The sequence below is a fragment of the Anas acuta genome, chromosome 13 (assembly GCF_963932015.1).
Source record: "Anas acuta chromosome 13, bAnaAcu1.1, whole genome shotgun sequence".
Lineage (NCBI taxonomy): Eukaryota > Metazoa > Chordata > Aves > Anseriformes > Anatidae > Anas > Anas acuta.
In genome coordinates this window covers 3,517,746-3,543,692 of record NC_088991.1, presented here as the reverse complement: position 1 = coordinate 3,543,692, position 25,947 = coordinate 3,517,746, and the positions used below count along the sequence as shown (strand labels likewise).

General features: G+C 43.2%; 1 protein-coding gene and 1 long non-coding RNA gene across 23 annotated transcripts in view; one reads left to right on the top strand and one right to left on the bottom strand.

The window, feature by feature from the left end:
- LOC137863736 (uncharacterized) overlaps window positions 1-4,746 on the bottom strand; it is a 29,755-nt gene extending 25,009 nt beyond the window's left edge. The window contains exon 1 of the long non-coding RNA XR_011101092.1: window positions 3,965-4,746. This is a non-coding gene — a long non-coding RNA (uncharacterized lncRNA). The remainder of the gene's footprint in view (window positions 1-3,964) is intronic.
- Window positions 1-25,947, top strand: part of AMMECR1 (AMMECR nuclear protein 1) — a 112,493-nt gene that overhangs the window by 21,782 nt on the left and 64,764 nt on the right. For 21 of the 22 annotated variants that reach the window (XR_011101079.1, XR_011101083.1, XR_011101080.1 and 18 more), the window contains exon 2: window positions 3,057-3,600. Coding sequence is in view for 13 of the 22 variants with exons in the window: in XM_068697127.1 (XP_068553228.1) it covers window positions 3,057-3,600 (544 nt within the window). In the remaining 9 variants the exon portion in view is untranslated. Of the gene's footprint in view, window positions 1-2,948; window positions 3,601-25,947 lie in introns of those variants that run through there. The other variant, XM_068697132.1, reaches the window with a different exon arrangement.

Sequence of the window (25,947 nt, the reverse complement as noted above, 5' to 3'; positions counted from 1 at the left end):
ATACTTGCAACGTCACATTGGGCTGCATTTTCTCATTTTTCCACAGCACTGTTTAAGCTGCTCAAGGCTATTAATTCTCAGTTTTGTACAGTCCCCCCAGAATAGACCCACACAGATTTTCGGGCAGCCCTCTGATATAGCGGACTGGAGAATTAATTTGGCTGAAAAATAATCAAGGGAAAAGAATAATTGTTTTTCAGTTTCATCTTCTGCCTCACATCTGCCCAAACAGCTGCATGGACACAGCAGAATGGGTGGGACAGGAAAAAGAACAATCAGCTGAGGTAGAGCTGCTTAAACCAACATTACTACTACTGCAGAAATGCACACAGAACCACAGCCTAAACGTGCTATTTTAAGTACCCTTTTAAATCTCTCACCTGTCACAGTGCCTATTAAAAGAATGGATACTAATAAGGCAAGGATTATATCAGTCCTGCTTACAGTGCAGCCCAGTTTTGGCTCATTGTTTCCTTGTTCTCGTTGCTCTTGACTAGTAATTAGGTTGTAAGATACTCACAACACAGCTTGTCTTTTGGCCTGCTTGAGAGCTACCTGACTCCCACTACAGTCAGTGCAAATTTGACCTTGGATTCAGAAGAATCATGCCCAGTAAAACACCATTTCCCCTAGATACCAGCCAATCTGTTTGGATTTTTGTTTGTTTGTTTGTTTAAGAAGGGCAATCCTTCAGAGCAGGTTTGGATCACTGTGAAATGCCTTTCTACAAGTAGTATTATTTTTCTTATCACCATGTCTGTAACAGCACTTGACAAGAATTTTAACTGAAAACTAATTTAAATCTCTCACTTGTAACAAGCAACAATTTTAAAATCACTGGGACTTTAGAACATAAAGTGAGCAAGAGTGCTACACAGCTGGAGTCTGAAAGAAGAGCTACATCACACCGAAATTAAACTGATTTAATTGCACTACCATCCTAGACTCCACTCAGACTGTTAGGATTTTTTTATGCTGAATTCACTTAGTGAATTTGACTGCATACGAGGCACAGCACAGTCATCAACCAACAGGAGAAAATCTGCTAAAGTTGGCAAAATATAGAAACGCTCTATAAATGAAGAAACTGAACACATTCAGGGTTCCTTATAATAGGAAATGTAAAGGAACTCAAGCTTTACCTGAAGCTAAGGGGCCAATGAAACAGATGTTGCAGTTAACCAAAGCCATCTCATTCAAAGAATAAACTCTTATTCAAATATAAATGGAAATTTTCCACTGAGTTACAAAAATTGTTTTGTTAATCTACAGTTCTTTCCACTTAAAGATAATGATCAAAATATCAGACGATACAGTTGTGTCTTCCTGATTCCACCGAGCAGTAGTTACTGCAGTTGTGTTCATATATTTGCTATTGTCTCAACAAAAGAGAAATTTGGTACGTATTACACTATACTGAGGAAAAAAATAGCACGACTGCTGGTAAGTTTGCAGGCAAATTCAGAGAAGAGCATCTGCAGAAGTGGAGGAAGGAAGGTGTTTTTAATGAATGAGTACCGTATTTAATTTAGCCCTTCATTCAGGGAGCACTGCAATACGATATTTAATCATGATCACTGTGCACTATCAGTACTGCTGATACTGCATGAGGATATCAGTCCTAGCTCTGAGACTTACCCGGAACCTCACAATTGCCTGTCCCAGTGGAGTGACTGATTTGTATTTCTACCCATATCATCAGCTTTTCTTTTTTCTTATATTTTTTGTGCATGTTAGTGCTAAAGACTACAGAGCAGTGAAAAACTTAGAAAAAGCCGGAATTCAATACCTGAAGAAACTCTTTTCTCAAAAGCAACAGAAGGTGTCACTGCTAACTGATTTTAAACAAATGAATCCCTCAAGTGGAAGACACTGCCTTTGTTTTTAGTGAAAGTTGTTTCAGAGAGGGAAACTGGGTTCCATTCTCAAGTATTTACCTGCTCCAAACACAAACATTAAAATTTAAAATACGAAAGACTGCCTTACACCATCAAATTCTTCTCTTTTCTGTTTGCTATTATTCCCTGCAGCTGTTTCACCTCAGGCTATGATTCAAACAGAGAAGTTTTGGCCAGTATTTGGACAGAAGCCCTTGAAGGGCTTTTTAACCAAGTAGTATTAGAGCTCCAGTAACTATTGATTTAGGATGCTGAAGAAACCCTTTCCAATCCGAATCTCTGTAGTTTGCGCCTGCAAAACCTTTCTGTAGACCGCGTTTGCAACTAGATAATGACTTTGTGTCTCTCTAAATTTGCAATATTCAGAGAGAGTTTTAGCTGTACGAGGCAGCCCTCGCTCCCTTGCCTACCTTGATATGGCCGTGCTGCTGTTCTGTGGTACCCAGCTGCTATATCCCATGCCAGAGCTAGCTCCGTGACACCAATGGTGTTCTTTTCAAAAATGTATATATAGGTTGTTAAGTACTTTACGGCCACTGTGAAGTCTCTCAATAAATTCAGACATGTGAGGCTAAAATAAACCCCCCCCCCGGCAGCCTGCCCAGCTTAACTGGGGCTGCCTCACGCCCTGCGGAGCTCCGGCCTTTCCCTCGGGCCTTCCCCTCCCTCGAGGCTCGCCACGAGGCAGCCCGAGCTGCAGGCTCCGGGGCCAAGGAGCCGCCGCTTAGGGGGGTGCGAGGCAATCGCCCAAGCTGCGATGCAAAAACACGCTGTGTGTCTATATAAAATCTAACATTTCAGCCATCAGAGGGCTGTGCATCCGATAGGTGCATCCCGGCACTCTCCGCAGGGCTCCCCGCCTGCCCGCCCCAGCACGCCCCCTCCCTTCTGCTGCCCAGCCGAAGGCAGCTCAGGTCACTTGAATTATTGAGCAGGGCGCTTGGAGCCGGCTCGGGGGCTGTGCGGGGGCATTTTCACCTCATTCTGCCAGCACCGGGGCGGAGCCGCTCCGCTGCCCTGACAGAAGGGGGGGGGGGGAAGGCGGCTCGGCCCGAGGAGGGGAGGGGGGAAGGCGGCCGGCCGGCTGGCTCGCTCTAACGCCGCTCTCTCTGTCTCTCTGTCTCTCCCTCCTCCTCCTCCTCCTCCTCCCCGCTGCAGGCGGAGCGGGCCCGGCAGGAGGCGGAGCGGGCCGCCGCACGTCCCCCGGCCGCTCGGCCGGCCCCCCCGCCATGGGTCGGAAGCGCTGCGTGGGGGGAGACGGCTCCAAGATGGCGGCGGGCTGCTGCGGGGTGAAGAAGCAGAAACTCTCCAGCTCCCCTCCGTCGGGCGCCGCCGGGCCGGGGAGCGGCGGCGGCGGCTCCCACTGCGGCGGGGCGGCGGCGGCGGCGGCGGGCGGCGAGCCGGGGGCGCTGCCCCCGCCGGGGGGTCCCCGCCTCAACGGCCTCGGGGGGCTGGCGGGGGGCGCCGCCGGCTGCGCCCTGGCCCCGCCGCTGCCGCCCAGCTGCGGCGGGGGCGCCGCCGGCCTCTCCCCGCCGGCCGCCGCCGCCTCGCTGCTCTCCTCACCCGGCGCCGGCTCCGGCGGGCCCGGCTGCAGGAAGATGGTGGTGTCGGCCGAGATGTGCTGCTTCTGCTTCGACGTGCTCTACTGTCACCTCTACGGCTACCAGCCCCCGCGGAGCCCCCGCTTCACCAACGACCCCTAGTGAGTATCGCCCGGCCCCGCGCCGCTCCCGGCCCCAGCCTGGCCTCGCCTGGCCCCCTCGGCCCGCGGGCGCCCCCGCCGGGCTCCGTCCTTGCCCCCACCGGTGCCCCCAGGGCTGCCCCGGCCCCAAATGCCCGGCTCCGGCTCCGTGCCCTGCCCGGCTCCCCGCTGGGCTCCGCTCCGCGGGGAGGCTCGCGGCTCCGCGAGGGGGCTGCCGGCGGCTGTGGGGCTGCTTGGGGTCAGCCCGCGCCGAGCCCCTGGTTCGCGGTGTGCCCTGCGGAGGGGCCCGTGGGCGATGCGCTGAAGCCCCGGGGCCGTCTCCCGCACCGAAGCTCTAAAGTTTTGCAGCGATCGCGCCGAGCACCTGTTACTGCCGCCCTCCTCTGCCTCCCAGGCGCGTGCGAGCTGCCGCCGAGGGCCTGCTGTGTGCCGGTCCCCGGCTGCTCTCGTCTGGGGTTCGTGCAGAACCTCACAGCCTCCTGCCTCTGTAGGGCCCCCAGGAGCACCTGCCGGTGCCGGGGGACGGACGGAGAGACGGACGGACAGACAGACAGACGTGCTGCTGCAGTTGCAGCTCAGACACTTCAGGGAGAAACTTCTGCCTGGCAGGAAGTTGCTTCCTCCCGGCTGGGATGAGTTACCCCGCTTCGAGGCTGTGTGAGCGCAAAGCCGACCTTAGGGGTGCTGTGAAACCGCTTCCACCCCTTCACTGTGCTTTAAAACGGGATGGAGCTCGTGGGGCGAGCTCCAGCTGAGGCTCGGCAGAGTTGATCCACACTAGTGCATGCCACTGCTTCATCTGCGGTGCGGCGTGGCTCTCAGCGTCTCGATAGCACCCATTCTGTGTGGGTACTTAGTGGAAACATTTTCTGTGTGTCCCCTGCCCACACGCACCCTCGCTGGTGCAAAGGGTTATTGTGTGTGCCATGTTTCATTAATGAGATGTAGTGCATACTTCCCGGTGTTTAAAATACTGTCATGTGTTAATGATCTTGTTTGGAGTCCTTGCTGTTCTACCATTCAGGATCTATACGTCTCTTGCATACTGTCAGCTGCTGTCATGACAACCCGGCTCAGAGGATTCCTACTTAACCTGCCACCCCAGCAAGTCCTCCCCATATTCTCTTCGTACCTCCCATGTGATTACACCAGAGCACCAGTAATGAGAGGAGGGCAGAGAGACTCCACTGTGAGTTTCTTTACCCAGGTCTTTTGTAAATCCATGTCCGTCTTGAAGAAACCGATTTTTTAGGTACTGCTGCGCTAAGCAGCCTTTTTGCTCTGCACTGTCCTGTATCTGTTCTCCACCCCAGACCGCTGTTGGTTACCGCATCACCTTTGTGCCAGTTCACTCCTTGCTAGTGCAAGAGAGTGAGTTGAATTCTGTCCATGTTTCTCTGTGACAACGTTACCTTGCTGCTGTGGTGTGTTGTTTTTTTTTTAACCATGGTGTTTTGCTGAAGATTCTCCTGTTACTGTCCCTGTTTTATTAATGGAGGAAACTGAGGCAGAGGTGAAGAGTTAACCACAGAAATGTTTTCCTGCAAGCACTTGGATTCCTCTTGGTAGCTAACAGATCACTTCACCTTTCTTCTCCCACTTCTTACTTTAAAAAGGACATAATAACAAGTTAAGGAAAACTTGTATTTTTCTGAAATTCATGTGTGTGCATATGCATTCTTGAGATTTCGTTTCCTGACCTGGTTTAAAAAGTTGCTGTGTCAATGGACTTATGAAAATGGCACTGCCGTTAGCATTACTGATACCGTTTGTGCATGTTCCCATGCTCGTGCCAGCATGCACAGTTGTACTGTGTATCAGACTGGAAGAATGATCTAATTATCATTTTATTTTTTTCCCCAGTTGGTTTTCAGAGATTGGTTCCCTCTGGATCGTTGTGTGGCTTCACAAACACTTGTGCCCGCACAAGTGTGAGGTGGGAATAAGCAGACAGATGGCAGAACTGCTGCTTTCAGCAGCCTTGTGAGCTGATTATGTTTGTGCAGTTGGGGAAGCAACTCTGAAAAAGTTGCTCAGTATTACATGTAAAATTCTAGGTCAGTGAATAATTTGCTCCTGCCAAATGTTCAGAGGCAGCGTGACTTGTAGCAGTCAAAAGATTTGCGCACAGTCTTATCAATAGCCAGGTAGCTCACAAAGGTGTGATGTTGTCTTTGAAGCTGAGCTTCTTCCCGCATGGCAAAAAAGCTGAATGGGAACCGGCATTTTTCAGTGAATGTATGTCGCAGCTTTCTGCCAGGAATCCTTCTGGAAGTTTTGTCTGTAGACCACAATAACTGGTTTAAGAGTAGTAGCCTACAATAAAAGTCAGCAATTGAACAGAAATGCTGTTTTGAGCTCTGTTAATTACAGGGAGGATGAAAGACGTGTGAGCAGGTATCCTCACACAAGCGTGACTCATTTCTTGCAGGTCTTTGAACAATGAAACTGGGCAAGATCAAAGAAAAGCAGGTGACTGAATCACTTGGGCTGGGGGTTCTGATGTATTGTCTTCTGAACAAAAACTGTGTGCTGTGCCTCTGGATTTTTGTAACTTTTGGCTGCTGAGCTGAGGACCACAGCACGGACTGAAGGGCAGGGATTTTGGAGCAGTTAGTAGGAATGAGACAAAATGCCAGTTTTTGAAAGGGCGCAGATGTTGGACTTCAGCACACCCCAGACATGGATTAAATAACTGTCATTTTCCTATCTCTGAGTGTAATTCCTAAAGCACAGGATATGGCGTGCTGGTGGAAGGTATTGCTAGGGAGCTGTTGGGCTGGAGGCAGTAAGTCATAGGGTCAAAAGAAGAGAGTGGGAAGACGCTGAATCTGTCCAGTGGTGCCTTGGTGAAAACAGACTTGGCAAATCCTCCTTCTCTTGCAGTCTTCCACTGATCTTTCACCATTTTCCTCTATCTCTGTTGTAATTGAACAGCTTTCTTTGACCTACAATGTCACCTCACATTGAGTTGCCCTCTAAAACAGTCCCTCTCTCCTTCTCAGGACACGCTCTGCAAGGCATGTCCTTTCCTCTTGCTTCTACCAGTGCAGTGGCTCTCAACCTACAGGAGTGGACGGCAGGTAAAAATGGTCCTGGAGGTATGGAAGATGATACAGAGTTTGAAAACCGTTGCCCCAGACAAAACTTTTCGCTTATACAAAATGTCAATCAGCCATTGTTTGTTCTTGAAACTCAGCTTGGTGTGTAGAGTTGTGGAACACTGCAATTATTTAAAGGTGGTTTTTCGCTATAAGGGTTTAGAAGTGTCAATCAAAATACATTGTGAGGGGATGCAGAAACTGTCAAAACACTTTACCCTGTGCATTTAGGGAGAAGGAAAACTGAATAGTCTTTTTTTTCTCACGTTTCATATCTTTCTAACAAATAACTCTCCTGTCTTTATTTCCTTTTTGGTTTGGTTTTGTGCAACGCACCCTATTCCTCCGTGATCAGTGCAAACAGTACCACTTCCTGCCTTCTGTTGTGGAAAAGGGCAGCACACCAGTGGGGAAGGACTCAGGATTTGTGCTGCTCGCTACAGTTCTTCTAGTAGGAAGGTGCTCGAGTGGAAACCTAAACCGAAGTGTGTGCAAGGTTGGTGTGACAGGGTGGGAAGGGTAGGTGCACAAAGAGGAGTTTAGCTGAAGCTGTGCGGTGGGGCATTAGGTTCTTTTTTCCCTTAAATATTCTGAAATCTCTGCTTGCTGCATAGATTTCCTTTAACGCACAGAAATTACTCTGCTGAGTTCCTGGTTCAGCACAGTATTTGCCTCATCTTCGCAGCTCTTCAGCTTGCCTATTTCCCATTAATGCCAACTTCTTTCTAGGGAAAATGTGTGTCAGTCCACCAGGTTAACTGTTGTGCCAGATGTTTGTGTCTTGCAGTCCCTTCCCGAAAGTCTCCTGGGAACAGCCTGCTAGTTAATGGGATTATTTTGGTGCTGAGCACCCTTATTTGGCACAATTTGTTCTGCCCGTGTTGGCTGGTACATGATAACCAAAAGCAAGGTTTTGCACCCAGAATGGCCAGTGCTGCCCGTGCCCTGCCTTCCTGTGCGGCTGAGGAGCCCTTGGGAAGGATGTTTACCACACGTGCCTTGGTGATGGCTTGCTCATATCCTCTTCATCTTGCAGGGGGGACTGTGACACAGGCAGTGAACGGTGTGAGGCTGCCAGCCCCGTGCACGTGCCAAGGCTCCAGCCGCCAGCAGAAGCATTGCTGGCAACCACGTTCTTTGCCACCTGAATAATCTGCCTGGCTTCATCTGGGATCGAAGGCCTCTGCTTTAAAACAAATCTTGGGCAATATCCAGTGTTGGTCCAAAGAGGTGGCTGGGAAATGGACCATTTCTTTTCTTCCTTGGTGCCGTGCTGTACTCTGCAGCAACCTTGGCTGCAGGGCTAGGGTACAGATACACTGTGGTGTCAGTGTGCTTGGCCTTCTTACTTCCATGTGTTTTCAGGTCTAGGATCTGTCAGTTTACATCTTCTAGAAGGGTATGGGGTAGTGCTACTACATCACCTTGATTCTGTGTTAGTGAAGTGTGGAGATGGTTAAAGTCAGTGCAGTTTAAAGACGTGGAGCTAGCCTGTCTCGTGCCCACCAGTTTTTACACTTCCCAAGAAAGTTGTGATTCTGCTCAGAGTAAGTGTAAATTGACCCTGTAAGAAAGAAATGGTTCCAGGGTTTGTTACCGGCTATCTGATGTTTTGCCTTTGTGGGTGTATTAATATTGTGTTAACACCAGTGTTGGTGATTTGTTAGTAATTTACATTGGAATAGTTTAAAATCTTCCTGTGCAGTTCCAAAGCTGAATTTTCTGAAATGCTAAACTACTGTCTGATGCTTTCTGCTAAGGCACTGAGGAAACACAAGGCTTCTCTGCAGATGTGTGCATATGCTTACACGTGTAAATAAAAATGTCTTGAAAGTTCATAGGATTACAGGCTTTTCTTGATTTCTGGTTTCTTGAATGGAGTCTCACTTTTAGTGAGTTTTAGTCTTTACAACTTAAGGCTCCAACTTTAAATTTAACAATGTGCTGGACTCCTTGCTCGTGTCAGTATGTTTCTTTACAACCGTTTTTGTAAAACTCCCTGGAAACTTACCAAATTTCAGTTACAGGTTTCAGAGTATGGTCTTCAAATAAATAAAAAAACCCTTCCTCTGGAGTCCCTACTCGGAGTTCAGCTGTACCTCCTGACATTAGTATTGTTGATGTCCGAAGTCGGAAATTTTGTTGTTACTCTACAGTACTTGAGTGGCAGTGGAAACTTACTTGTGTGGCAGTCTCAGTGCAATAATTTGTATTTGTTGTCACACTTGGTAACATTACACAACAGCTATAATGATTGCTTGGTCACAGCTAAAGATCAACACCAGACATAAAACAAAACCCATAGCGTTGAGGAACGCGGACGGGGAAGTGCTGTTTGGTGTCTGTGTGTCTGTCTGACTTCATTCTGTTTTTATGTATGTGTCATGGTTTCATACAAGCTTCAGCATCTTCTGACTTAACACTGTCTTTGCTGTTGAGTGTTAAACGCTGGAGTATGAAGGATTGAGTGGTTCATTCAAAGTGGCATCCTGTGGTGGAAGTTTTTTAAGTACTGTGCAGCAGAAAATGTATTTTGGCTGGCATGAGCAGTGCTCAGCAGGGAATTCCCAGTGTATTTTAAAGCAGGACTGATGACCGCAGTTTGGTACAGCAGAGGAGGAAAACAGCTGTACAGCTTCAGAAAACTTGCCTTAACCAGTAAGCTCCTCTTCTGGTCTGATTGGTGAACAGAGCAAATACTGTTTTGATAAACTCCAAATGAAGTTAAATGGACTTGGAGGGCCTTTTGCTTCATAAACTCATTTTAATGAACTGTTCGTATGTTTCTATTAGTACAAGAGATCACTTCACAGATGGCCTGAAGAAAGGGCCCTGGTTTTCCTTCTTCAGATACACACAACCACCACAGAGTTATCATAAAGGCTCCGATTCACTGCAATGCTGGTTTGGTAGAAATTGTTTGGTCCCTACACCTTGTAGGGTGAGAAGTCAGCAGCCACTTCTCCCTGTGCCGTCAATCTGGTCGTTCATTTTTATTGCCTCTTTTGTTTTAGTTGCAATCAAATCTTTAGTCACCTTTCCTTTTACTCTATCTTCTATTGAAGATATAAAGATTTCTGGGCATTTTGCAAATCCAGTTCTTGACATTATTTTTGACGTTCTACATGTATATTCCTATTTAACCTGTCTGCCTGTGAGAAATGCATTGGGTTCCAATTTGACTGACTTCATGTGTACATCTCTAGCATCCTTTGCAATAAATTACTGAGTATTTAATAACTCAAGAATGCAAATAATTATTTTTGAGTTACTGAAAGACCATAGAGCTTTGCCTTTGTCAGTTCACTTAGGGTACAGACCTAGGCTGTGACCAGGCAATGAATGAAGTATGTTTGCTTTACCTAGCCAGTAGTTTTTGGATCTCTTGAAACTCATGCCACGATTAAAGGAGCAAGCTCAATAGCTATTTTACATTAAGCACTTGTTTACAGGTAACTGCTGGTTTTCTGTAGCATCAAATTATTGTCTTCAGAAGCGAAGTGCTTGTATGCTAACACAGAAGTTGTTCGAGCCGTATACTGGTGGTTGCTGTGGTAAGAGCTTCTATGGAAGGCAGGAAAGGTGCAAATTATTTAAAACTAATAGTAGACTTCCCAGAGTTTGGCCAACACAGAAACTGTTGCTAGGCTGGAGGCCAAAACAAGTCCAGTCAGGCCCTGACCCTCATTAGCAAAGCATTATGAGAATGCTTGACCTTTTTTTATGATGTTTGTGCTCCTAGGGAGCAGGGTATTATATTAGTACTCGGTTTAGCATTGCAAAGTTTGCATCTAAATAACGAGCTGGGGCAGCTCTGCTGCAGTTAATTCATGAGTTCTCACAAGCAAGTCCTTAAAAACAAAGTGTGTTGGGGAGTGCAGTATCCATAAAACGGAGTGCAGCTGTTGAAGTTAGCCATAGTGCTATCTTCAGAGAGCATATAGCTAATCATTTGAACTTGGGTTGATAAACGATGCAGATATCCTTACTGCTAGTGCTGTGCTTTAGAGTGACTGCCCAGAAGCTATGGTGTCGTTCAGCCCAGCTCTGTGGACAAAAGTAGGTATCTTTGCAGAGCTACTTGTGTAACCTTCTAAAAAGCCATTCATTTTCATAACTGGGACCTTGGCAAATGGGATTAGTGTGAAGAGCTTCGCTTGTTCAGTAGGACACCCTCCTCCTCCTTTGGCTGTAGGCGTTTATCCTGTAGGGTGTTTGCTGCAGTTGTCATGTCTTTGTGCCTGCTCTCCCCCTTCTTGTATTCCAGGCTGCATGTACACTTCTCTGCCTTACGGGATTTGGCTTCATTCTTGTGATCTGACTAGCCTTTGGTAACTTCCTGGAAGACATGGCTTGCGGGATGTGGATGCTCTTTTGCCATGCTGAGTACTTGCAGCCAAAGTGATTAAAGTGCTGATTTCTTGAGAATGGCATCTCACAGAATGTGGGACAGCTCTGCTGGCTCGTGGCGAGGCCGCTAGGACAGCAGCAGTGTAGAAGGGTGTATGTCTCCTCAAGACACTTGTACCTTTCTGTGCTGTAGGGAGCTAGTTCTCACGTTTCTTGGTGCTTTTAAAAAAATCGTTGTATGCCCTTCTTCCTGTTAGCTTGAATTCTGGGGCATTGTTAGCAAGGTCCTGCTTAGGGCTGTGGTGTTTGTAGTCATAGGAGTCATAACCATACTCCTGCTGTTTATCCCTTGCCTCTCTGCCGGCAAAGATATCTCCTCTGCAGGCTTCTCTGGCACATGATGGGTTCTAGATCTGAAACACCACCTGCTTTGCTTGATAGTACTTGGTGAGCATGTTTGAAAAAGAAGAGGAAAGAGGATCCTTGTCATAACCACCTTCTAATCAGCATCAGAATTACTTCTGCTTCAACCTTGCCGTAGAATTGCATCACTTGCCTTGCTTCCCGCTTGGCATTCTGCACCGAGATAAGAGCTATGCAGATGAAGCTCTAGAGTTTGTGAGCTTTAGGTGTGTTAGGAAAGGTGAGAAAAGCATTTGTTGCTCCACTGCTGGGCAACTCTTCAGGCCAGCAAAGTAAATCTGGCTGCTTCCAGCCCCTTTGCCAGGTGGCTACAAGAATGGAAGGATCGGGTGCCCCACTGTTCCCATACCCAGTTAGTGAGCAGAAGAAGTTCAGCTGCCAGTGAGTGACAAGTTGCAAGGCAGCTCTTCTGTATAGATAAAGGTGTTAAAACACTGACTTTTGGGGAAGATTACGTTATGCAGAAGTTCTTTGTAAGCTTTAGAAGGGAAAAAAATGTTTTCTAGTCCTCAGAACTTAAATTTGACTGCAGCATTAAGCAGCCAATGAATGCCAGTCAGCAAAACCTTGCACCAGCTGCCTGCAAGCAGACTTTCTGTGGTGAGAGCATTGCAGGCTGGGGAGGTGGTTGACAAAAACATAGGAAGGGTGTGGTTGTAGTGAGGGAAGAAGCCCTCTCCATAGGCAGCTGTGGTGCCAGAAGGTGTGTAGTTGTACGTGATGCATCCCCTAGGCATGAGCAGAACAAGACTTCAGCAAACCACTGGCTCAGATGAAAAACTGGAAGCTGAGCGATAAAGGGAAGTTTTTTCAGTACAGCGTTGTGCAAGCAATTATCCAAACTCTGGAGAACAAAATGGAAATGTAGTATTAAAACTAATCATTATTAAATGCTGAGCAAATGTGGAGTTGTAGCGATTAGCTCTCCTCTTCATTAAGAAGTAGGAGTCTGATTCTGGCTCTGGTTCAGTTCAAGTGGAACCGAAAAGTAAGCAGACCCAGAAAAGACAGGTGGCAAAAATTTAATTTGGGATGTTCACCACCATAATGTCTGAGTTCTTGTAAAGTATTGGGAGAGAAATTGAAAGAAAGTAAGGATTAGTGCTGTTCATTTGGAAGAAACCCTGGATAAAAACAAGTATTAAAAATAAAGGGTTGCGAAGAAGAAACAGAATATAAATTACCTTTCTCTTATTTCACAGAAAAAAGATTCAAGTGAGACAAATATTCCCATGTATGCTTACCATTGTGGTTCTTTTTAACCTTAGGGATAAATTATTGCAGCTTGCCATGTTTGGACTATATTTTAATATAGAAATCAGAGCCCATACAAAAAGTTCCCAGTAGTGCTTCTTTTGGGGAGAATATGAAATCTGTTATCTGCTGCCAGTGGCTTTTTTTTCATTTTGGACGATTTCAAGGCGTTAAGTTTTTCACATACGTAATATAAATAGCTTGGAATAACCTACTTGAAGACTGCCTACTACCATATACCGTTCTGCTAATTTAAGTGGGTTTTCTTTTTTGAATGTGTCAGAGATGCTCAGCAGCAGCTGACTCCTATTTGTCATAAGCTGAAAGTAGTAGTGTAGTTACACTAGACAGAATTGATGAACATATAAGGTGGTGAACAGTCTGCTGCTACATGTTTTATGGTTGGAAATTAGAAATTTGTCCCTGCTAAATAAATGGGCTATTCCAAAATGCTTCCTTAGTATGATTTCTTTAAATTTTGTAGCCTGAGACTGCTGTAATGCAGAACTTAAATTATGGAGGCTATAGACTTGGTTATTTCTGAAGCTTTCATTGAAACTTCGTGAAATTTTGTCTCAGTTGGGAAGAAGAAAAAGTGGTGGTGTTTTTGTTTTTTCCCCCCAAGGAAAGTTGCTAAGCCATTCAAAAATGCATAGCCAAGGTTTTATTATATTCTTAAATGTTTATCATCCATTTAGAAGTCCATACGCTAAAAGTGGAGATGCCTGATATTTGCTCATCCTCAGAGTGGCAGTCATCTAAATGTAATGATTACAGAAATCCAAAGTTGAGGCAACATAAGCATCATGTACTTCCTTAGTTGTCCTTTATGTGGAACGTTTAATGGAAATTGCTCTGGAGGAGAAAACCAGAGCAGTCCATAGTGGTCTCTGAGATCTTGGCGCTGAAGTTTAGGTCTTTGGAGATGCCTAAATTTTCTTGGAAGAAGCCGTTGCAGAGAGATCAGGAATCTTCAGATGGTTCCAGAGATAAAGCCTCTATTTGATTTTAAGGAACTGGGTTAGTCTAAAAAGAAAGAGGTAGTATTACATAACAACATGGATTGGCCATTTGACCCTTAAGCGTGACAGTGTTTTGCAGGTTCTGTCCAGCTTCTGTGTGCAAGTTATTAGAGGAGGCAAGAGTGACTTGAAGCATAAAGCACTGCAGTGAGGTTTGGAAGAAGTTTGTTTTGTTCCTGACGAGGTCATTATGGTGGACAAACCTGCATGAGACCCTTAGTCTCTCTACCATATGATCTTACCAATAAAAGTAAGATACCTCGATCTGCTTTTCTTTGTTAAGTTAGTAGCAAGGACCACAGAAATTAATTATTATTGTTGGAATTGTTCTTTCCCTGAAAGGCATGCCAGAAAACTCTCCAGACTCAGCTCATGGTATTTTTGCCTAAATTGGCAACTTGAAGAACTTGGAAGCATATGCCTTTTTTTTTTTTTTGTACTGTTATCCATTATATCTGAAGTGAATCATAGTTGTATTTGTTAGCTTGAATCCCTCAAAGGCCATTGTTGCTTCTCAGCTAAAGGACAGAATTTTCAATGAATTTTTTTTCCAGGATAGTTCTCTCCGTTTGGGTATTCTTAGTCATAGTATTCTCCTTTGTATTTTTAGACTACTGTTCAGCAAATCCGTTCTCTGAGAACATCTTAGACAGTTTAAAGTCTGCGAGCAAATTTGAAGACAAGACCTTCCAAAAAGTGTATTACATAATTGCTTTTGCTCTAGACATCCTATTTGTCCACAAAAACACAGTTTTCATGGGACTAGGACATTTTAGCACTGAGAGAGGGACAGGTTCACGGCCCTGTTAGAGCCAGTAAACTGCAGTTCTGTAGTGAAACAAGATCCATTGGTTTACTGAATATTGAAGAATGGAGATGAGCAGAAAGAGGAGATAAGGTGGTTGAGGAAGCTATGAGTAGTGTCCATATTATGCTACTTCTCCAAATGTTTTTCTAACCTTCAGTAATTTGCAACTTGGGATGTCTTGAGCCACAAGTAATGTCTGTTTCCCCTGCTAAGCAATGTGTATAATGAAGTTTTAACGAAGCAAAGTCGGAAGGCAGATCAGAGTTCTACACAGGAATGCTTGAAAGACTTGAGACTCCTAGAAATGAGATGAAATCAGTATTGTATAGGGCAGCTTCAAGTGTAATTATACAAACAAACAAACTGACTGTGTAAGCTACAAGTTTGTGTCTCTCCTTAGTGATTTTCAGGTGTTACCAGTTGACTGCCAGTTGTCTCTTAGTCATTATTGTGTTACGCATATGTAAAGGACAAGTGGTTATTTTAATGAGAAATTATCAGTAAAACCAGAAGGGTATTAAGTACGTTTGTACTAGAGAGTGGTTGAGATCTTAATTGAAAACCTTTATGGTTCTGCTGCCCTTGAGAGAGAGAGAGAGACGTTTACAGGTTGCAGAGCAGGGCAGCCTGGGTGCCAGGAAGAAATGTGAGATCAGCTTGCAAAGGAAGAGGAAAGAGCTAGGTGGCTTTAGAGGATCAGAGCAATGGCTGAGAGGCACAAAACTTGATTGATTGGGGGTGTGTATCTGTGCTATTGTGTGTGCATATATATTTGTGTCTATATAGTAAGAGAAAGACAAAGGGACACAAATTACCTGTTTGGATTAGATGCCAGTACTGACAGAAGAACAAAAGGATATAAAATGACTGAATAAATTTACATTTAGGGTGTAAGGTTTCTACTTGCTGAAACAGTATGGCTTTGTAGTAACCTTTTAATAGGATTAGTAGAGGCAAGAAATTCAAGTAGTTTTAGAGGTATCTTGATCACTTTATGATAAACATCTGATGAGTTGCCTTTGGTGGTGAGATCAGTAGTTTAAAAGATCCTTCATCCTCTCTGTTGGGTCGGATTTGTTTTTTTAGGTATTCATGTGGGTTTTTCTTGTGATCCCCCTGTGCAAGGGCGCTGACAGAGGGCAATAATCCTGGTTCCCTAGCAGCTTCTGCTTTTGTAACATGTTCTAAATTGATAAGTCTTCTGGCAATGTTTTTTCCTTTCTTGAAAACATTGGTTTTGCCATTGAAGGTCTGTTGTGGCAACAAGCATCTCCTCCATACCATATTAGCGTCGCTTTATTTCTATGTCAAAATTTCCTTTTATTATTTTTATATTGACATAGCAGAAGTTAATAAATCGCTCACTCTTGTACAGACATACTCAAGAAGGTTGCTGGCCATAGTTATTTATGATCACCGACATTTCTGACTTAGCTTCTAAGTCAGTTTTGTTCTGTTTAAGTAAAGAGTGTTATAAGAGAATAATAATGATAGATCAAGTTCAATATCTTATCTTTGAGGACTCTTAGGTGACCTCGTGATGAGTGGCTTCTAATGGAAGGTGAAAAAATTGTTATTTTTGAGAACATCATTTGTTTCAGCGTGAGTTTGTAGATGGTTGGAGTTGGCTCTCTGACCTGTTTAGGTCCAGCAGGATTACTAACTTAGCAAGTAAATCTTGTTTTCTAGCAAGCTGTTTAGCTTTGGCACAGCAACATTTACTGTCCTTTCCACTGTACTTTTGGCTTGAGTGAGATTTATATCTTTGTAGAGGTAGAGACAAATGCAGACAAATGGTGGTTAATAACAGCTCTGTGGAGGTAATGAATTTGGAGAATGTTACGTGTGTAAATAATTTTTCACTGAATTGGAACTGAACCATAATTCAGTAATGGGTTATGTTGAATGCGGATATTGCTTTTCTGAACAGAGTGTCTCTGCTGTTAATAAAAGGATCCCCAAAAGAAAACAAAAGAATGACAATTCAAATAGCCAACAGTATGTAAGCAGACTCCTTTTTTTAAATAGTAGTACTGGAGACTTTACTAGTTGACCTGAGCCAACTAACAAAATGAGGTTTGATTTGCACAGCAGTTCATGACAAAAAAAAACAAACAACAACAACAAAAAAAAAAACTGTTTAGGAGAGGTTCTCAGGGATTAATGAGGAGATGAAGTTACAGGCTCACCCTGACTTGTCTGGGAAAGCTGGGGCTTCCAAGTTTACTTGGAGATGTTGGAAGACTTCAAATTGATAGGTTTTAAACTTGTGGTATGTGAACCTCTCCAAAGCTGTTTTTTGTTTGTTTTGTTTGTTTTTGTTTTATCTTGCTTTTTAATGAAAGCTGGTAAATGATGGTCGCTTCCACAGCTGATAATGTTTTACTGTTTACCCATGTTTTTAAATGATTGTTCAGTTTTCCTTCATGCCAGCATCCCAGGTTTCTTCCATCAGCTGAAATATGGCCACTGTTGCTTGTGTTTTGGGCTTGGATGCAGTTGAGGGACTGGTAACCTGTCAGGAGCTAAAATTGGAAATGATGGTCAAGCAATACCATGCTGTAAACTAACTGCTGACAGAGTAGTGATTTTTGTTCCTGAAACATACCTGCTGTGAGAGAGGTGGAATATGCCACCTCTCTGTGGCACAGGATGTGGGCAGAGCTCAGTGCTTGATGGAGTGGATGTTGTACCAGTAGCAGTAGTTGAGCCACTGGAGTATGTAAGCCCCAGCTTTGGTTTCCAGTAGGACTTCCTGATTGCATAAAAAAAAACTATTTGCTGCCAGGTTTGGTGAGTAATAATTGCATTCTGGAGTCTGGTCTCAGAGTGGGACAGCAGTAGAATTCTTCCACTTGGGAAGAGGCGAAAATAGGAGGCCTGGAACCTTGGGTCAGTGTGCTGAGAAATCCAAGAAAGACCCACTTAGACCTCTCTTTTCGAGGAATTTATAACTGTTCTTTCATAATCCTTTAAAAGCCATCTATTGTTATAAGTGTTTTGATTTTTTGAAAATAAATAGGCACTAGAGGTGGTTGAATCTCTCATCTCCTGGTATAAAGGTTCATCATCAACGCTTTGGCCTTTAGAAAATTCATTGACTAACCAGTGCACAGATTTAATGACAACAAAATAATGTTGCCCTTTAGGTCAGTGGCTTAATTCACAGCTGTTTTTTTTTCCAGTTGATTCCCAGCATAATGATTGAGTTACGGTTGTGTGGGATCCTCTCATGGAAAGGGAGCTGTAGGGGTCCCTTTGGTAGTATGCCAAATAGCTATCTTTAACAAAACTAGTGATTTTATGCTATATATTTTTCTGACAGAATTGTAACATACAGTGTTTTCAGAGAACTCCAGTACTGCTTTTGAAAGGCTATATGTATTTTGCTGGTGCACAATGTAGTAATGGTTTTGTGATTGCTTCAGAAACATAGTGTGATTTGCAAAGTTAACGTGGAAATGTAGTTAGTTCTTTGTTTTCATGAAGTGGGATCTAGTGGAGAAAAACATAATGTGAACCTGCAGGTTTTAATGCAGCTAAATGAAAATGCATCCTGGTTATTTTTCAATGTTTCCAGGCTGATGGGATATTTTTTAAAATTCAGTTTTGACATTTGAAGGGATCTTACTGAAGATGTTCTGTATGTAGTTATGAAATAGTGATTGTATCTCATGTACTTGAGGGGATATTTCATTATAGAAGTACTTAAGCTTTGTTGTGAAGATACTGGGGTCTCTCTCTTTGAGGTCTTCCAGAATTATTGTTTGCTTTAGTATTGTTGAATAGCTTTCTTATGCAGTGTACTGTATCTGGCGAGTCACTTGAGTAACATGATATAATTGGACTGTAGTTTCATAATCGTTTAAAGCCAGTATATGATGGAGTTGCTGCCGAAAGAAGGGATCAGACTTCCCTTATGTACCAAATGTATTGCAAGCACAATTAATGGTGTGCCTGGTTTCTTTTTGAGTGCGCCCTCACTTCTTCTACTTTCATTGATCACTGCGTGCTTGCAGTGCTGTTTCTGCTTGATAAGTCAGCAGTAGATACTGCTGCCTTTTGTTAGGTTGTGTTTTTTTTTTTTTTTTGCTGAGTTGTAAGACTTTTTGCTGAGCCTTTTAGCATGGTAAATGCCAGAGCGGGCTTAAGGGATTGGGTCTTCCCATGGAGGGGATAGGACCCTTGCAGCCAGTCATTATATTGATTTTAGGCTGCCAAGAACTGCAGCTTAACTTGCTTTAACCTGGATTTGTTTTCTGCTCTGAGAACACAACTACTGTTCTCTTGCTTGAGATGAGCAGCTTGCTATTGTCTATGGCAGCATTAAGGTATCAGTGAAGAGGAATATTTGTGATTCTCATTTTTTGTTTACACTGGTTTTTTTGGACTCCTCTGATTTTTCCAGCTTTGGGCAACATCAGCAGGTAGATTGGTGCCTGTGAGTACATCCAGAAGCTGTGGAGGAAGAAGCAATCATATATGACAAACTTTCTTTTGTGTATCTGCAGTTGGTGGCATTGCCAGTTTTTTGCTTTACATCTGACTCCCTAGTCATCAGAACAAAGCTTGCAAGCTCAGATATAAGGCTAAATGAGGTTATGCTTTTTTATTTTTTGTTTCCTGGGTTCATCTGAGTCCATCACAGTGCTCTTAAGCACGTGGTTGCAAACAGTGGAATATATAGCAAACCTGTGTGTTGTCATTTTAAAATGGTGACGTTTGCCAGGAGCCTGCATTGTGTAGCAGGGGAATGTGTCGCCTGTCGCAGAGAGCCTTGGGCCCCTTTTGGGTGGCTGGAGACTACGTTTTACAAGTTCTTAGCAGGTAGTCCAGATTGGACCCCTTCCATAAAACTTGAGTGTTCAACTCAGGTATCCAGGGGATCCCCTAGAGGAATGCAGGAATTCAGAGTGATACAGAAGCTGGTATCAGCTGGGAGAAAGAGCCGTGGTCTTGCTAGGATTCTCATTTACAGAAGCTGTGCATGCTCTGTCCCAATGGACGGCGTATGTCTCTGCATAGTGATCTGATCCTTTATCACTTACCAGGGATAGAAATCACGTTTGCTTTTCTCTAGTGCTTGTCTCTTGTGGGCAGTGGCATTGCGATGGCAACCCGTGGCCCAGCAGTTCTGCAGTTTCAGGTCTGGAACTTCTCTGTAAACATCTGGCCCAGGTGGGTGCTGTCTAAGTGGTCTGGTCAGCATAATGCCTCCTCTGTATTTAGTTCAAACTGACTTAGCTCTTGTGATCTATATGCTACAAAAATGCGTGTAGAAGTCTCCCCAGTTGCTTCACCAGTAACGACCAGTACCGGGTGTTCAGTGAGCTCCTCTGCATCATCCCTGTATCCATTTTGCACCTTTTCTCTCCACAAGAGCCCACTGTTTTTTCTAGCTGGTTTCCTGCTTTCGAGATAGTGAACTTAAGTTGCAAGGTGCTAACCAAACATTTTTCATTCTTTTTCCTGTTTACTTTTGACCTACTACGTGTTTTATGATCCCTTCTGTTCTCATTAGGCAAGCTTTCTGTTTTTCAAAGCATTCTGTCTGAGATGCTCTCCTTAACTTCCCTATGGAGCCACACAGGTGTGGGATTTTCTTGCTGGGGTTGAAGTATTTTGACTGCTTTGTTTTCTCTTCTAACTGTGGTGAATGTTTTACCTGCTCTTTTAATCCAGTGGTGAATGTTTTACTTGAACTTTTAATACAGTATGTTGTGTGCTTTGGATTTTCTTGGGAGGTGCTTTTTTGTCTTTGACAGCCTCCAAGCTGTCGCAATCTTTTTGCTTTCTGGATTGCTCCTTTTCAGGTTTTTCTTTGTTTTGAGGGGGAGTGGGTTGGGAGGATTACTAATTGCTTTTTTTTTTTTTTTACACTGTTCCTTTTCTTGAAAATGAATATCCATGTTCCTATTTTTTGTTTGTTTTGCCTACTGTATTCAACTTCAGTATTGAAATACGATTGTACTGCAGGTACAGTTACAGAACAGCTTTTCTATCCATGTTCTTTACTTAGGTCCTGTGTATCACTCAAAACTGAACCATTACTTAATACTAATAAAATACAACCCCTAGTTTTCATTCAGACGAGGCACAGAGCCCTCTTTATACTAGGAAATGTCAATTGCCCATCATTATTACCAGTCCCAAATTTGCAACTATCTAATCTCAGTGAACTGTTGCACAGTTGATGGGACATCTTCGTTATTTGATTATGGACTTGTAGTACAAGAATGTCATTGTTTTTCTCTTCTCCTGTAATGCTTTATGCCATTAAACACGTATGTGTTTCACATTCCTCACCTGCACGTTGTTCCTCCTTCCTGTTGGAGTTGCTGAGTGCCTGGTAGCTTCTCAGTGTTGTACCGTCTCAATTTGTCCTCCTCCACCCAGCCTTGGAGGTGCCTGTTACATTGAGGGTGTCAGGCGAGGCCAAGCATTTGGTCTTCCTGTGTGTTACTTGGGAAATAACTGGCAGTGGAGTGGAAGTGCTCATGAGTTCCCAAACTCTTATTAGCATGTCAGTCAGGGTGACTCTGTATGAGTAATGTACGTGCTTAACAAGTTCTTCCTGTTCCCATCATGCCTAAATCCTTTCTCTTTGTATCACTGACTTCCTATTTTAGCTTCTTTCTCAGGCCTTGCATGTGATCTGACAGCATTTCAGAAAATACCACAATGAAAATCCTGTTTATCGGTCTTCTGCCTGACCTGAGCTTTCTCTCCAAAGCATCCATAATGTGCTTCCTTACACAGTGGACCCCGTGCACTACTGTTTCCTTTGCTGAATCACTAAGTAGTCAGTGCAGATGCCCTGTGAGGTTTCTACCTTTGCATCTGACAGGCAGCATGCCAGCTGATGGTCAGATGCCACAGGCACAGCTAGCTGTGTGTCTAGTCGAGTCATCCAATACCCTAGCCTACTTCTTCTTAGCCTTTAAGCCTGTCTGCTGCAAGGACGATCCCTGGTTCAACAGGACACAGCAATATCAGCTGGAGGGTAGACTGCTTCTAAGAGATTAGCTCTGAGCCAAACTCTGACCACATGAGATGGCATGAAGCCATGCCATGATAAGGCATGAAGCAGAAAACAAGTAGGCAATGTTGAAAGCACTCTTTTCAGTGGCATTGCTAGTTACAGACTGTAAAAGTGCAGTGAGGTTCATATAAAGTAGTGTCTTTTTTTACTGTTTATGACAAAAGAACAAATCTAAAAGCATAACCCCAGTCAGTCTTGAGATACAAAAAGTGCATTTTTTGAATGAAATTTGCTGTATTATGGACAGCATCTCTGTATCCGTGTGAACTTGTAAAAGAACAGATGGCCCCGGTGAGGATCTGTTCATCCCTGTCTCCCAGGGTTGGCTGGTGACAGGTACTTCTGGAAGGTACAAGACCAGGGGAAACCTGTACAAATGCTGCTGTATCTAGCTCAAGGGTTACCTAACTAGAGCTAGTGTCTTCATGTTTGTTTGTAGTCTAATCGTATTGCCTTGTTTGTAGTCTAATCGTATTGCCAGTGATACCACATAGTAACGCAGTGCGATACTTGCTCAGAAACTTGTGTGCCTGTTACCTCTGTCTTGATATCTGAGAGTAACTAAGGCTGTGTGCTAAGAAGTGAGATCTGTTAGGTATGTTGGCTCTGTGGATTGCTGCATCTTTGTGTCACTAACTGTAGTTTATCCCTCTTCCACAGGGACCAGTGACTGGTCATCTGGCCTGTCACTATCAGACTTCTCAGCTGCCTAAACACTAAGTGCTTTTTCTCTTGAGGGGTTTAACTGGTTGGAGTGGTTATATTACATTATGAGCAGCTTTGTTATGTCTTGCACCTTGCTGCTTTGCCTAATCTGCTAAACCAGCAATGTGTCTGAAAGTTCCTCTGCTTTTTCTAGCGATATCATCTAGTTTAATAAAAGTATATTAAAAAAAATCTTCTGTTCCTTTTTTTTTAGGTTGTACTGCATATGTTTCTTCTTGTGGGGTGCAGATGTCAGCAGTCATCATCCTCACTCATTTTCACTGCTTTAGCCTCTTCTTTCTTGTGCTGATGTCTCTGTGGGTGCTTCTGCACAATGAAACAGAGCAGAGAAATGAACTTGGTCTAAGTTAATATACCAAAAAGAAGATAGATACATTTTTAACCAGATCAGTTCCCCAGTCACAAATATTTGTACCAGAACAAGAAAGGAGCTATGTGTCGGGATAGAAACGTTGGGTGAAGCTGCTCTTTCTTAGGCAGTGGCTCTGAACTTCACTGTTACTCAACCATCTATGCAATCATTTCTGATTTTAGGGGTGGAAAGACATTGCGAGATCATCTAGTTCATCTCAGGGCTATCTCTGTACCATACACCTGTGCTGAGTAACAGATGTCTGTCTTGCTGGTATTAAAACCACCCAATCTCCTGAGCAGCCATTACTTTCAACCCAGGGAGAACTCTGGTTTTGAATTATCTTTGTTGTTAGCAAGTCTTTCCTCTGAAGAAAATATGAATGCCATCAGACTCTAGCAGTGTATGTAGTCTGCTTTTGAACCACTCTCTCGTTGGTTAAATTACCTGGTGAAGCTCAATACAAACAGTGCATTGATTTGATGGTAATTCTTGTGACCATGATTAATTTGTTCCAGCTGTAGAGTTAGTGAAGTCTGAATTAGAGGGCAAATTCAAAATCTGCTGAGGCTTGTTTTTAGCTTGCCTTATGAGCTACCTAAAACTGGTACCAAAATAACCTAATGTTTACTATATCTTTAAAATTACGTATTTTAAAAATGTTCAAGTGTGCTCTGTTTTAGCTTCTTATTGTGTGGTTCCCAGTGTTTGAAGTCTCTTGCAAGCTACTATTGCACAGTGGACCTCTAGGTACAAATAAATTTTCTCATTTATTTTAATATGAACAAGGATCAATGACCTTTAAATGAATAGTTTTGAATGTTTGGCAGAATCGCAATTTGTCCTTTCATCTGACACCTTAGAGTATCCATTTTGTAACATACTAGTGCTATAAAAAATCCTGTGGGGTTCCAGTTTTTTCTTAGGTTTCTTTAAATATTTCTTGTTCCTTTGAACCAAGTTCTGCTTAAGCAGAAGAGTTCTGTGCATAAGCTTCTCTTTTCAGAGGCTTGGCATATGATCAGCTATTGGCATAATTTTTTTGTTCAGCTCTTTCTGCTTGTGTCTGTAGGTGTTCGTATGTGTCAGTGTGCATCATGTATCTGGCAAATAATGGAAAGCATTTGAAAGGTCCAAATGGATACCATTATAAATGTATATCTAGTGCTTTTGTGTGTATGAAGTGTGTGAATTATTAACGAAGTTCTTTTCTGTAACAAGTTGCATATGTTTCTGCCTGCTTCTGCTCATTCATGCAATATTTTGAAAGAACAGCGTGTCTCACGGTTAGCTGAAGTACACTAAAACACAAGTTATGAATCATCTCTTGTAGGAGAATCCCAGTTCTATCTCTAATACAATTTTGTGTAAGGGTTTAGTAATTACCATTCCTGGTTTTCATCTGATGACATGACTAACTGCTTCAGGAATATTACAGCAGAATTAAAAATAGAAAAAACAGCATCTCAGTCGCTAATGGTCACTGGCAGTTTGGACAGAACTGTCAAGTAATCAGAAGGAAAAATCAGTAGCTTTGTGGGCAATCAGAACAGACTTTATTTTAAGGTAGTACATACAGACTCTAAAGGTGGGAGCTCTGTTTTAAGCTGCTGTCTGAAATCTGCACAAAACAATACTCTTTGGCACTTGATTTGTAATTCACATGCGGTGACTACCTGTGAGCATGCTGGAAATGGTCTCTGGATTCACTTGCTCTCTTGTAAGACTGGAAATAATGAAGTGGAGCTAAACTTCCAGACTTCTAATGCTCAGAGGATGCTGCTTCTCTAACTTTCAAAACAGATCTAAATTTTGAATCATACTGCTAATGACAGAAGGCGAAATGTATGCTAGCACCTCACAGCTAATGTTGTGTCATTTCTAGTGATGTGGAAAGAAAGAAAGAATCTAGGAGCTGCAGGTATTCTTATCCAATGCATTTAGCATCGTCTTCACAGTTCTTTACAGGGAAGTAGTCCTGGGGGACTTAAGCAACTTTCCAAGACGTTTTGAATATGGTGTTCTTAAGGCATTGGGTTTGGGATATATTTGACTTAGTGGAATTTTAGGAAAAGATTTTGCTGAACCTTTTGAAAGGTTTCATTGGGGAAAAATAACTGACAATTTGAAGGAAAGTGCTTGAGTGGAATGATCTCAATTCCAGTTTGTAAGTAGAATGATCATAAACTCTATGTAAGATCTCATGTGGTACTGTAATTGTTTCAATTTTGACTTGCAAAACTGCCAATTATGTGTTTTAGGATGGCTGCTGCATTCTTTAAAGAGTTTCACTCTAACATTAATATCTACTTCAGGATTCTTGCTCCCCCTCGATAGTAAAACGCGTAGTATCACTGGGAGGAGGTTAATTTGAGCACTTGTTAATTTGTTAACTTATCTGTCAGCCTGAGAGTTTTGAGGTGCAAAGTCATTTTTAGATATGGGAGCAGCATATCGTTTTAAGTTGCTCAGTTTCTTTGAAAACTGGGTGGGGAGGTGACTGAGACCTATCCACATGGAAACACCTGAAATATAGCCAAAGTTGTTTTGATGCAAACTGTGTATTGAATCAAATGCATTTTCCTGGTTTGCCTCTCTGCATCTACAAATTGTTTTCTGGGTATGAGAAAGGTAGGAATAGCCAAGGAGAAAATACTGGTTTTGCTTTAATAGTTTTTGTGAATTGAAGTGTAAGAAACCTGTAGTTTCAGTGTATAATACAAAGTTAGTTTGAGTTCATTAAAGGAAGTATAATGTATGACTAATAATACAAAGCAAAGGAAGCAGAATTATACTTCTTGAGAATATTTAAATGTGCCCCATAGAAAGCCATAATCAGGTGAGTGCAGACTCTGAAGTAATAACTTTTTAATAATTTGTAATGACACTGAATTGATTTATTAACTTCATAGTTACAAAGTCTGATTTTCTGCTCTGGTTCATAATTGTGCAATTGGGGGAAAAAACTTGCTTAAGTAGGTCAGAGCATAAAAATGTGAACAGTTTTATAAAGTAAACATACATATTGTTATATAATTGTATTAAATGTTACAAATTACAGTGTCTTAATAGCCTATAATACATTGACACTTACTGGTCTCTGTAGACTCCAGAGCAAGAGTTTATCTGGAGGTGCACCCCTTGCTGTGGGTGTGTTGAGTAAGCATGTGCACGCTCCTGAAAGGCTAAGCAGCGCTTTGATAAGAGGAGCTACGTTTTCATGTTGGTGTTCTAAAACTCAAAACCCACCATTTCGTAATAGCAGTAAC